General features: G+C 40.9%; 1 protein-coding gene across 2 annotated transcripts in view; it reads left to right on the top strand.

Moving 5' to 3' along the window:
- Nucleotides 1-1,070: 1,070 nt before the first annotated feature.
- The window catches only part of FRMPD4 (FERM and PDZ domain containing 4), a 210,177-nt gene continuing 197,155 nt past the window's right edge, over nt 1,071-14,092 (top strand). For both annotated transcript variants that reach the window (XM_083734128.1, XM_083734125.1), the window contains exon 1: nt 1,071-1,494. In XM_083734128.1, coding sequence (XP_083590254.1) covers nt 1,454-1,494 — 41 coding nt within the window. In that variant the 5' untranslated portion in view covers nt 1,071-1,453. The remainder of the gene's footprint in view (nt 1,495-14,092) is intronic.

Here is a 14,092-nt window from a genome sequence, read left to right on the forward strand (position 1 = left end):
TTGAGGAAGGAGGGATTGTTGTTTTTTTACTGCTTCTATCCTCTTTCCCAACCAGCAAGAGCTGCTGATCTGCTTTTCCTTCAAAATGAGAAAGAGGCTGTGAAGCACTCAGGGTGCTTAAAAATAAATGTGGCAACGTGAATAAAATATTGGGGGAGCAGGTAAGCCCCACACTACATACAGTGGTACCTCAGGTTAAGTACTTAATTCGTTCTGGAGGTCTGTTCTTAACCTGAAACTGTTCTTAACCTGAAGCACCACTTTAGCTAATGGGGTCCCCTGCTGCAGCCGTGCAACCGGAGCACGATTTCTGTTCTCATCCTGAAGCAAAGTTCTTAACCTGAAGCACTATTTCTGGGTTAGTGGAGTCTGTAACCTGAACTGTATGTAACCTGAAGCGTATGTAACCCGAGGTACCACTGTAATCAATTACAAGATGCAGTGCAAGCACACCATTTGCATGGCAATGCCCATTACCTTCGGGGGCACCAAGCACCCTCAAATATTTTTTATGGTTGGGACATGGGCATAGACAGGATTTTTGTTAGGGGGCATCCCAGTTAAGTATTTTTTTTGATTTGTATTTATTTAGGAGGGGAAGCTTCCCCCCTGCTCCGCTTGGCCCCGAGGAGTTGGCTTGTATGGCGCCCGTTGACTCTCAATCTTGCATCTCCAAGCACAGCTCCATTTTGAGAAGGGGCTCGCTGGCAACTCTCCCGGGGACTTGTTTGCCACGGTGCGAGTGTCTTGCAGCAACAAATGAGAAACACCGTGTGCCTACACGAAGTGTCACCACTGAGCAGCCCCCTCTAAGATGGCCTCGCGGGCTGCTATGACAGGGAGAATCCTGCGCGCCTGAGGGAAGGCAGTGGCGGGCGCGAGGCAGCTGGTGGGCCCCGTCGGCAGGTGCACGGGATTAGCAACAGCTGCTGCTTCCCCAGCTGTGGCTGAGGCTCCGGGCCGCGCGAGGCGCCTTTTTTTCCCGCCCCCTGAGAGGAGGCTGCTCGCTCGCGCCACAGCAAGGAGGCTGCCGGCTTCGTTGCTGCGCCGAGCGGGCCTCTGCGCAGACGCGGAGGCGCTTCCTCCCTTCGCCTAGCCGGCCTGACGCCTCGCCGGCTTAGCCCCAGAGCTGGCCGGGCTGACGGGGGCGCGCGTGCGCGGGGAAGCAAGCAAGCAAGCAGCCCAGGCGGCGGCGGCAGCAGCAGCAGCAGTTTCATTGCTATCGATGGTGCCGCCGCTGGGAGATGCTGCACGCTCAGCTCGCGGCCGGAGGGGGGTAGCAGCAGCAGCCACCGCCACCGCCTTCGTCGCCAGCTCCTTCTACCGAGGCAAGGATTGCTGCTGGTGCTGGAAGAGAAGAACCATGCCTCCCCTCCTTCCTGGCATGGAGCTGCTGCTGGAGTGAGCGGGCAGGCGGGGCACGAAGCGAGGCAGAGCTCCGGCGGCTGCATGGATGGATGTGTTTAGCTTTGTCAAGATTGCCAAGCTCTCCGGGTAGGTCCTTCCCTCTCTTCACTGGGTCTTTCTTAGGTTGTCTCGAATTCTTTCAGCTGCTGCCTCCTCCTCCTCCTCTCTTGGTCTCTCTGGTCCATTTGGGGCGATGCTGGGCGTTTGGCGCTGGAGAAGCGGAAGGGAGTGAGAGGTGAGTCCGCGAAGCCCCTTCAACTTCCTCGCCGCTCCAGCGGAGGTCCTGCGTTTGCTGGCGAGGGCGCCCCCTCCCTCCTCCCGCCCGAGGCAGCTGCTCGGGGCTCCTGTCATGCAGCCAGCGGCTCCCTATGTGCGCTGCATGGATCATCATGTTGACGATGCTCCTCGACAGGGGAACGTGGGATTGGGGGGCTTGGACAGTGGTGTCAGAACTCTTTGGCTGAGCTCCAGGTGTAGGTCCTCTTTAGTTGGTGGGCGATTCCCGCACCAGCACTCCAAAAGCTGGTAGGGTGACCCTAGGTGGAGAAAGACCCTCCCCAGCCTTAATTGAGATGCCCTGAAGACCTGCTTGGATGAGAAGGAAAGTGGATCCACAATTTTACGGAAAGCATTATATAGTTTTTAGAAATCTTGTGAATTAACTTGCAATCCGGTCTTGGTTAACCAGCTACCCCCAACTTGGTTACTGAACTATGGTGGTGCTCCTTGGTTATCAAGCTGGCATTAGTAAATTAGAAATGTTGCGCACTAAGAGTTGTGGCTTTTTTAAAAGAGAAGATGTGTACCAATGCTCACGACTTTCAGTTCTGCCTTGCATTGGTACCAGCTGATTAGTGATGAGGAGTTAATTGTGTCCTTACTTAGCACAGCAGATGGAAAATGCATCTTTCCAGAGGAAGAATTTATGTGTCTGATACATTCCACCTCCCTATGCGTAGATCTCTTCTCTTCTCCCAATAGTAGCTGAATGTTGATCTATTGCTGTAGAAAGGAAAGCTCTTTAGAGAAAAGTTAGGCCTAAGGCTACACAGAGATATGCATGCACAAGCAAGCTGAGACCATTGAAAGCCATTTCATTGTGGTTAAAAAACAGGACTAGGCTTTCTTGGGGAAAAGGTGTTATGGAAACCACAGACATTCTCAAGGTTGTGGTGTGAAAACCACTTTCATGGTTTTTGATAAGGATAATCTTACTAAAGAGTTTACTTTAGATTGCAACACACTCCGAGTTGCTACTGTGTTCATATATGCTGGTTAACATGCCATATTTACCACTGGTCTTTAGCCATTTCTGAGGTTCTGACTGGAATGAGATGTAGTCAAAGAAGAAAACTCTTGTTGCAGAAGTACAGTGGTACCTCTAGTTATGAACTTAATTCGTTCCAGAGATCCATTCTTAACCTGAAACCGTACTTAACTAGAGGCGTGCTTTCGCTGATGGGGCCTCTTGCTGCCGCTGCACCACCAGCACACAATTTCCGTTCTTATCCTGGGGCAAAGTTCTCAACTCGAGGTAACTCTTCCAGGTTAGCAGAGTTTGTAACCTGAGGTGTTTGTAACTCGAGGTACCACTGTAAAAAGCAGATACGTTATATCAGGGTCTTACAGGTTGTGCACCTGCCAAATTGACAAATGGTTCCTTTATAGTACAGTGTGTACTAAGGTTGGAAAATGCCACAGGTGTGAAACCATATTAAGCCAAGCTGCCTCTCCAGTAAAAGCAACAAAAAAATTCATTGTCTGTATACCCCCCCACCAGTATTTTCAAATTATTTCTACCCAAAATATCCTCATTACATCTTCCTGTGTCAATTGCTAAGGTTTTTAGCTGTGTGGGTAACCTAACTTATCTTAGAAGCTACATTGGTATACTATAAATGGCCTTCTGAGGGTGAGGTAATAATCAGGTTTGAAGCTATACCTCTCATGTGATATTTGCAAAGTTGCTTAACGTTATGAAAGGACCTGACCTATGATGTGCAACCTTATGATAGTGGATTATATCCGTTTTATGCTTTCAGAGTCATAAATGATAATTATAACACTTATGTGTATAATGGAACGCCTGATCCCATCCTAAGATTTGCATACTCTAAAAATCTGCAGATAGAAATACATCAGGGGGGAAATTTAGATGTATAAATTGACTCCTAAAATACATCTGGTATTCCTTGTTCAAGATGTATAATATTTTATGATCATCAAATTTGATGGTGGTGGTTAATAGTGCAGTCATCTGAATTGGAATAATGGGGATCAACTGGCTAAAAATTGGATGAAAATCCAGAAAAGGACGAGAGAACATGGAGGTAGAAGGGAGCAAAGGAACGATGAAGAGGTAGGGGAAAGCAGAGACCTGACTGAAGGAGAGCAGATGAGATGGTGGGGGAGGGGCAAAGAAGAATGATGGAAGCAAAAGTTCTATGGGAGGAGGACTTGAGACAGGGGAAGTCGTGGGAAAATGTGGGGCAAAGTCCTCAGGAAGTATGAACTGAGGGTGACACTTGCCTGTCTGATCAGAAGTAGTCTTTTTATGGCCATGTTTCCATGAACACACACTTCCATCCTTTGGGAGGCATTTTGCTAGTTATTCCTTGTTGTGTGAACGTCAAAATTCTAAGCATACTTACTTTGACGTAAATTTAATTTAAATCGGTGGGACGCATGCTCACATAAGAGCGCATACAACTAGATTTCTAGTTTGTTCTCAGGCTTGTACATGGATTCATATGTGAGACTGATCCCTCACAATGCAGTTATCCTATACATACTTAGATGGGAGAAAACAGAGTTGAACTCAGATGCAGGATTGTGCTAACCCGTAAGGCCTATTTCTGATTTTCTGTGCATGAAACACGTTTAGTAATAAAAAAACAACAACTGATGAATTGTTCTTTAAGACACAGGATCGCTTCAAGTGATAACTGTTATAGTCATGGCATTAGAAGGTCTATCGCTTGACATCCTATGCCCTTTTAAAATGTGGGGTTTTTGTGGGGAGGGGTTATTGGATTGTTGTTTGTATTTTGATTATGGATTTTGTGGTTTTATATTGTGATTTTATTCTGTAAACTGCCCTAAGACCTGCGGGTATAGGGCAGTATATAAATTTAATAATAAATAAATAAATTTATCAATTACCGTGGACAGTCTTCTTCATATGCAAGGAGCACCTGTGAATTAGGATAAAAACTTCCGTAGGTGAACTGGTTGTGCTCATCTACAAATACCAATATAGGTCTATCTAACTGAAAATGGTCTCTTTTTTGCCTAAAATTTTAGCTTTGTTAAGTGTTGTCTGGTGGTGTGGAGTACAAGATTGTTCTTTACAGGCAGGCTAATTCAAATTACTTGAACTCAAATGCATTGGTTTTTAATGAAGCTTACTCCCAAGTTTCTGTGGAACTTAAGCAGCAGACCCTTATTTTTTTTAGGATAGTTGATCTGAGATCTTGCCATCTTCTATCATTTCATGGGTAGTTTTATACCATTTTAGGACAATAAAACAGGAAGAATTTTTTCTGTAGCAAGTTGTGATGAATACAGTTGCCTTTGTGTCACATTGCACATGTTGCCTTATGTCAAGTCAAATTGTTGATCCATCTAGTCTAGAATAACAGCAGCAGCCAAGGATTTTAGACCAGAGACTTTCCCAATTCTTACTGGAGAAGCCAGAGATCAAACATGGGACTTTCTGCATACAAAGCATGTGCTCTGCTACTGAGCTATGGAGATTGATTAAGTAAATAAGTAAACAAACAAACAAACAAACAAACAAACAAACAGTGTGCATCTATGAGAACATGTTTTAAGTACTGTAAATGCTCCCCCCCCCCATGGCCCAGGAATAACTTCACAACTGATCGCATTTTATTTTTCTGCATGATGGAATTAACCACATATAATCTTTTGAGGGAACATAATGCTAATTTCAGTGGCCAAATTGCTTGTGTTTGGATTTATAAAATTGTTTCTATTAAAAATAAAATAAAATGTGTCTTTAGAGAAAGGAAAACTGCTGATGGTGTTAATGACTTGACACAGGGAACGAAGCCTGGGTCAGATGCCCCCTTGATGTCTCTGGAAACAGAAGTGGTTTGGGGTGATCCCCTTCCCTTATTCAGTTGTTTTGAAAGCCTTAATTCAGATATGTCAATATTCTGGACATAATTAAGCTTTGTGAATACAATTGAAATTGGTAGTTGATTGCCTGCCCACACATAATTAATACTTAATTAATGACACAGTAGTGACTCAAAAGAAGAAGAAGAAACAACTTTTCCAGTTTATTAGTTTTCCCAGGTGGAACGGTTGTTTATAAGCTGCTGTAGCAGCACCAATGCAACTTCTCTCTATAGATACAAGCTAGGGAGTTTTGATGAAAGATATATTTTGTTACATAGATTGCACTGTTAAAGTCCTATCACGTGGTTTGTTTATTCAGAGGTAAGCTCCATTGAGTTCTGTTGAACCTACTTCCAGGAAATTGCATGTAGGATTGTAGTTTAAATCTACAATCCTATGCTGAGTTATTTACGTGGGAGTTAGCCCCAAAGAATGCAATGGGACTTGCTTCTGAGTAGTTGCTGTTTATGCTGGATTTATCTTGAAGCATTTTTGTCTCCAGTTGCTAAATAAACTACACACACATTACTTGTTAAACTGAAGAAGTGCTCTAGAATGCTCAACATTGAAGCTTTGCACATGTAGCATAACATTCTAAGTTGTGTTTTGTTGGTGTACCATATACCTTATGTTGTATTTAAAGGATAGTGAAGATAAAGCCTTTAATTGTATTTGTTAAAGTTGTGGTGCCAAAACTTTTTGTGAAGCTAAAAAATGAAAAACAAGACTTTTTTTGTAGTGCCTCCAAATTACAGAACTCCCTTTCCATGCAAGTGTAGAATTCTGCAGATCTTCAGCTGTGCAAATCTTTAAGTGAGCTTTGGAAAATTATTTCTTTTGGACTGCTTTTTCCTGACTTAGACTTTTATTTTATGAGCACACATAAAAGAACTTTTTTTGAATGTTTAATTTTTCAGCTGCTAGAATATCTACGGATGCTTTATTTTGAACTGCTCTGTGTTTTCTTTTTTGTGTTGCCACCTAAAATTCTCTGGTATGTTTTGTGTTTTTCTTATATGGAAGCCATTTTGTGTGAGTGGTGCTTGAAAACATGACATAAATAAGTTTATAAGCAAATTTAGCCCCAAAGGGCTATGTTGTTTAGCCTTCTTTCATTTCCACATACTTCTGTCATTCAGAAGTTGAGAATAGGTCTTCTGCAATGCTAGAAGGGGACATATTTGACCAGTGACTTTGAACTAACTGGGATTTTACTGCCAACTTTGTGTGCCATTTGGTTCAAGCATTATATGATAGCATTTAAATCTAGCCTGGCCATTATGGAATGTTTGATAAAGAGGGGAAAGGGTTGCATGGGATTTGCTGGATTTTATTCAGTGTAGGCATATGCCAGGAAAGAGCTTGGTTCTATTTAGGATCAATTTGTTCTGCACTTAGCACTGTTAAATTGACCAAGACGATTTTAGTGCTAAGGGTGCTTTTCATTGCCTGTAACATGGAGACACTTTGAAGGTAGGTTTTTCTTATTTAGTGTCATTTTCAGTTATTATGGTATGCCAGCCAATTGTATTTTAAGCCTGAGCCTGAAATTATAAATGGATTGTAGATATTCTCAGGTCTGCTGGAAAGAATTGATGTTCTATTGCATTCTCAACAATTTTCTGAAATAGGGATTACTGTGTATATCACAATTTAGCATCTAAGTGATGAAAGTAAAAAAAAAGCCAGAGTGGATACATGTAAAGATCCACTCTTTATTCTCTAAACTGATAGTGCATTACTATGTATAAAGTGAATTAATGCACAAGATCAAATATGAAAAGGTAGAAAAAAGGGACTCTTCAAACAAGTAGGGCTACTCTTTAGATATGTTTATATACAGTTGAGGGACATCATTGCTTAAAGAGCCTGCCTTCTCTTGTCTGCAGTTTCCTTGGAGTAACATGCTCCACAGCACCTTATCCAATTTATGGTGGCATGAGCGGCTGTGGAATAGGGCCACAAAATGATGCATGGGAGCTCGTTCTCTGTTGTGTATGTGTCTAATGTTGCACGATTGTAGAGGAGTGGAACACCATGAAATGCAGTATGTACAGCTCTTGGCATCTCTCTACACCAATCAAATGTATGCAAGATAAGCACATGACCATGCACAAAAGCACCAACTGGCTAACATCTAAGCAGAGGATCTCCACTGCTAAGAAGAATTGGGAAGGGAAATCACTTTCAGTTAGAACCTATACGGTGCAAGCTTTTTCAGAAGTCCCCCTGAGCTGAACTGAAATTCCCCCGAGTGTACTTAAGAGTATATACTGCAATGGAAGCATCATAAAATATGCTGACCAATCCTTCAACAAACTTTTACAAATGCTTTAGTGTTTTCTGAAACTCAACTTCAGTCTTTTCCTAGTTTAGAAGATAGCTGAGATAAATGTGAATAAATAAAAGTAACAACACAATAATTATAAATAACACAGTCCTAACCAGGCCTATTCAGAAAAACGTTTTGCTGAATTCAATGGGGTTTAGGATTGCAACTTGATAGTTGGATAAGTTCTAAAAACAATAGCATTATTGTTCCTCAAAATTTTATATTTAAATGATAGACGTTGAAGATTTTGGATTGGATTAATAGCAGAGCATGAACAAGCTGATTAGGATCAAACACGTTCAGTAGAATCTTTCATTTCCCCACTTTTTATCAGCTCACCCATACATAAAACTTTGATTTTATTGTGCAATTTGTATATATTTGTATTTGTTTCTCGTCTATGCTGTATGCCACCTTGAATTAATGTAGTTGAAATGTGTAATATATAACTTTAAAAAATATTTAACTTAATTTATCAATTCATAAACTAACCCTCATATTATAAATCTACTAACATATCTTTAATTGAAGTGTTAGGCCTATTTGTAAACATGGTGAGTTTCCTCAAGTGCCAGAAGATGCAACATTTTTTAAAAAGTGTAAAATATAATATATATTGAAAGTAGATGTGAATTTTCATAATCCACAGAGGAAGAAGGCAACAACCCTAAGGCAGAAACTTAGAAGGATGAGAGAAGCCATACTGTATACTTTTGGCCTTGGGGCAGTTATGTTCTTCTGGAACAATTTTACTGCTTGGGTTACAGTGTGTAATTAATTTTAAGGAAAAGACAACTAGACGGAAGAAATTTTACTATTGAGTTCAGCAGAACAGCTGAATGCAAAATAGAACCAAATTCACCTTCTCTACAGAGCTGGGTCAAGATTGCAAGCAGTATGGCTGTAACCATCACAGATTGCATTTATTCAATAGCATAGCTTTGGAAATCAATACAACCCTTGCCAGACACTTTGAACTGGAAGCAGAGGCAGATTTAGGGCAGCACAACCGGTTCCCCAGCACAGGCTACAGAGGCCAATGGGCACTGCCTTGCTTCTTCTCAAAGCCTAGTTAGCACTTACGCAGTTCTGGAAAGGAGGTGTGAGGGCACTATGACCCTGCCAGAGCCTCACTCCTCCTTTCCAAAGCCTGGCGCCTCCCTTACCTGACTCTGGGAAGGCAGCTTTGGGGTGGGTCAGGTGTGTATGTGTGTCAAATATTGGTCTTGCACAGGGCGCTATATTATCAAGGTCCACCCCTGCTGTATTGACCGCGTTATCAACTGGATTCATAATACTAATACAAAAAGTTTACTCATGCAATATAAAACAGTCAGTCAAACAGTCATTACATTTGATGTATGCCTGTAGGTCTGAAAACCATGTCCCCAAACCTCAAGTGTTAATGCACTGTTTGCATACCATTCAAAATTGTGCCCTCCCTACTTTTTCTGCTTACCTCCTAATGTGCATGAGTCCCATTCTTATGAATTTCTCCACTTGGACACAGTTTCTTGGGACACCTTATTCAGAACAAGTCTATTGTGATCTCTGTTGAGTTGGTGGGGATTTTGGGTAGTGTGTTGACAGGAATAGTTGTTTTCATCTTTAAAAACTGTTGGAAGCACAAATGTATTGAGAATGCTATAGAGAAGAATCTGGTATTACTATCCGTAGTATAGGCTGATCCATTAGAGTGAATGAGGGAGTGCCCCACCAATGTTGGTTTGCCCTTAGCCACCCACACCTTCCTGCCTTTTTACTTACAGCCAAATCTTAGCTGTCAACTTCCTCATCTCAGTGTTGCCCTTGTAGAACATAGCAGCGAGGGGGGATGGAGACAAAACCAGAATTATTTGACTCCACCTGTCATTGGCTCTGGCTCCATCTACTGTTAGCTGCTGTACTAGTCCCAGTGGCATCAACACACCCTAAATATTTCTTCATTATCTAATGATTTAAGACATGGGATGGGGCAGGATGCTCTTTAAACAGGAGATTTTCTTGTTAAGTACTAGGGATTAATGAGTTTCTCTTTCTGAAGGAGTTGGGGGGATTATTATGCTGTTGTCTGCAAAGAAATTGCTACTAGAAAATTTTGGAGCTTCCACAACAGGGCCAAATAATGATTATGAGCAAAGGAAGAACATCTCTCAGGTGAGGAATTGCTTTATGATAAAGGCATTATAAGTAAAGTTTCAGGGTGCAAATGCTGTTTTCTTTTAGCAGCACATCTGCTAGATACAACCAGTTTCTTCTAGGTTTTACTGCAATTAGCGGACTTCAAAAGCTTGAAAGAGGGGGAAATGGGTACATTGTTCTGGTAAATTCAGGTAAAAAGGTGAAGCAGTTATGAAGAAGGAAGCTGTTAGAAAGTAGGACTGCTTGATAGAATCCATGTGGGGTAGGGGTAAGAAGCTCACTAAATTCCCCATATCTTCAAGGAATTATTCCTTTTAGTCTTGGTAGAAATTATTTGGAGACTCCAAATGAGACTCCAGAGACTTTTTTTAATATATTAAGTCCATTTTTCAAGGAAACTGTAGATAAAAAATTCAGTTCCAGATATGCCATATGAAACTTTAATTGGAATTTTTATGAACGAGCCAAAGTAGGGCTTAAGAAGGTATGAGTCACCAATAACTGGGAAAAGTTATTTCTGGTTTGACTTTGAATTTCGCATCATTTTTCATCAGTGCTTGTTAAAAACATTTTCTTTCACCTTTGTTCCATAGCTTGCGCCAAACTTTGATTAATAAAGTTATACAAAAAATCTCACTCACTCACAAATTATTCAAGAATTACTCATTGCACATATTACCTTAAAATGTGCACAACCCTTTAATGTAGGGTTTCTGAAGGAAATGTGAAGAGTTGTTAAACATTCTGTGGGACGCTTCCGCTTTTTGTGAGAGACACCTAAAGTATCTTGGATGGATCCTTGAACAATTGTTTTCGGGGGGGGGGGGATTATTGTCAAAGGATATTCTGCCTCTTCCATAGGTGGTTTGCCCCACTGATCTTTTGTTTCAGTGAATGTGTGACTCCTAGAATCTATATGGTTGCTAGACTGGAATTGCTATTGTTACTGTAATTCTTAAATTATTTCACAGTGATATGTGAACTTCCTTGCACCCCAACCTCTCTGCCATTGCTGGGGTGTGGAAAGTGTGTACCGATCTTTCCATTAAGGAGCTATTGCTAAGGATAGTATAACTGTCACGAGGGCTGCTGGACAGCTCAAAGAGGATTAGGAGGTCCTGCAGCCAAAGTATTGTGGTCCTATGGCACTTTTTGAGACTTTTACAAATAATTTTAACCCAAGTGCTATGTGTGACTTGCAAGGTTCGGAAGGCTTTATAAACAGCTAAAAATGCAGTTCCCAAGTCACATTGTTTCCTCTAGTGTCAATTAATTTCTTTTGCTTCTGATATCTTTGAATACTGGTGCTATCTGCCTTGTTCTATGTGATGATAGTGCATAGGGATGCTCTGTTTTTAATGTGTTAAAAGAAACATTGTATATTCAGTCCTATATACATTTGCCTGAGAATGAGTACCTTTGAACTGAATGGGGTTGAATTCTGAGTAGATATTTATAGGTTTGCGCTGCCAATAATACAACTTCAGAAAAAGGCACAGGCCAGGGAAGTGGGGATTGATTCATTTATTTTCATTCATTTGTTGGCAATATCCAGTAGCTACCTGTCCCTCAAGCAATTACATTTCATATGATGGACACAATACTAGTTGGTGTGTGAAGTGGGGTAAAGTGCCCTTTCTGCAATATAAAATTCTGTGTTATAGGTAGTTGCAGAATGTGGTGCAGAAGCACTACCTTTGAAGGAAGATGCTCTAATCTTGCAGAATAAATCAGTGAGATATTCACATTTTATTGTGTGCAAAAGCAGTCATGTGGAACAAGTTGCTTTCCTCTCTTTGCTATTTCACTTTTTCTAGTACACTTAACTGCTTGATTTTCTTTCATAGTGCCCTACTTTCTTTGTCCTTCATTAGTTTTTCCCCCTCCTCAGCCCACTCAATCAGCTTTATTCTGCCAAATCTTCATTTCAGCCACACTGTGTAATCAGGATAGCTTGTTAGTTCGTGGTGTTTGTCATATTAATGAATGCTGGAATTTGCTTAGTAGACTAGTATTAATCATCCACCCCTCAAAACATGTGTCCCAAACACAATATGGTATAAGAGGTTGTCTTTTGGGGTGGGGGTGGGGGAGGGAAGGGAAGGTAGACATTCATTATCAGCAACATATTATAACTAATTTGTTGGTGTCACTTGGATATATTCTTTTTGTTTTGTTTGAAAGAGTACCTGGAAGAAAAATCCCATTTGCAATAGAGCCTTCATGGCAATGAGTTCTGCTAGCAAAATGAATTCTCCATGTAAAAGATAATTTGTAGAGTCATATTGGCATGACTTTTCAGGGCTAGACTGCATGTGATACTTAGTCATGTGTAATTTGTCCCCAGTAAAGTGGAGTTAAGGCAAAAAAAATGTGGAAACTGGTACTGGGCAGTGGTATCCTTACCCATTTCTGGGTCGCGTTGGTTTTCCCCAAAATCATGCCTCCCTAGCTGCTTTTTGTTCCCCACAGTCAAAAGCAATCAAAGGGGAAATGGCTTAAGGGGAAGGAGTCAAGACCTCTCTTCCCTATTTTCATTGGTCAAAGTCACTGGGAACAAAAGATATGGAACTTAGCATCATCATGGTAGAGTTTGATCCTTGCTGTATATCAAGCTCTTGGAATCTGGCATTCCTGTGCGCTCTGACACTCGTCACAGTCCTCCGTGCGCTGGAAGTGGTTTAGTTCTGCTGGCCACATGACCCGGAAAGCTGTCTTTGAATGAACGCCGGCTCCCTCAGCCTGAAGCGAGATGAGCGCTGCACCCCATAGTCACCTTTGACTGGACTTAACCGTTCTGGGGTCCTTCACCTTTACCTAGATTATAATTCTATCATTGATAATTTGATAATTACTCTATATGATTTATGCTGTATTTGCCAGCTGCTTTGGGACTCATCTGAATAAAAAGCGGAATAGAAATATAATAAACCAAAATCAAATCAGTCATTAATTGGCAGTGCTAGGCAGGTGCAGTTTCAAACCAGCTCACTCAAACAAAACATGCTATAGAAATTATTATGCATTTGATCTTTTCTGCCTCCCTCCCCCCTTTTTAAACCAAACTATGGCTCGTACCATAAACCAAACTACGGCTCCTACCGTATATCATAATTCCCCTTCTTTTTTACACTTCCAGGATATGCCTGGATAACTTCTATTCATACTGCTTATTTTCCCAACTACAGTATGCTTAAAGAAAATGTGTGTGTCCTTTCCCATAAGTTCCCCAGATTTCCAATGGAATATTCTATAAATTTTGGGCCTGTTTAATCATAGATTCAGTTCTGTACCTTTTAAAATAAGATAGAACCTTTTTGAGTACTTTTCTTTAAAGGAAGGTCGATGTAATGCAGTCGTTCTTGCTGTAATAAAATTCACTGCGATGCTTATGTATTTTCTTATGTTGGAAGCTTCTTTCAATAGGATGCATTTTAACAGCAAGACAGATTTCCTTCTCATACAGTTTTTTTACCTGGTAGCACCTGCATATTCTAGCCTAAAATTTCACAGAGCAATATAGGAATTGTTCTCTCTTTTCACTTCTATGGGCGTCTAAAACCTGCAGAAATAGCTTTTTTAGTAGATTGGAAAAGATAATAAATGTTCACATTTACTGCAGGACAAGGCCAAACAAAATGCATCTGATTCCAAATCGAACAGCACTCGAAAGAACATAGCTGTCAAAATATTTGACAGTTTTAACGAAAAGGACTTGAGAAGACTATAGTACCGGAAAACATTGCTTTCTGAAAATAGACCTCTAGTGAAGCATATCACCCTAATTGAAAAGTAAAAAAGGCGAACAACTTCTACCCTCAAGCTTTTTGATGTTTGAGTCAGTTCAGATAAAAAATCTGTTTTCTCTGCTTATTTAAGACGTATTTGAAACAGAGCAGAGAATTGCTTTTAATTTCTGATAGAAAAAAATGTTATCAAGAATTACTTAAGGTTGTTTTTTGTTTTTTGTTTTGCTTTTATTTAGCTGCTGATAAAGAGAACATTTATCAGCATTTATAACAATAAATTTGGCATAGCCAGTGGAGCTTGGGAATATTACTGGTT

This window comes from Podarcis gaigeae, assembly GCF_964106915.1.
Source record: "Podarcis gaigeae genome assembly, chromosome: 4".
Lineage (NCBI taxonomy): Eukaryota > Metazoa > Chordata > Lepidosauria > Squamata > Lacertidae > Podarcis > Podarcis gaigeae.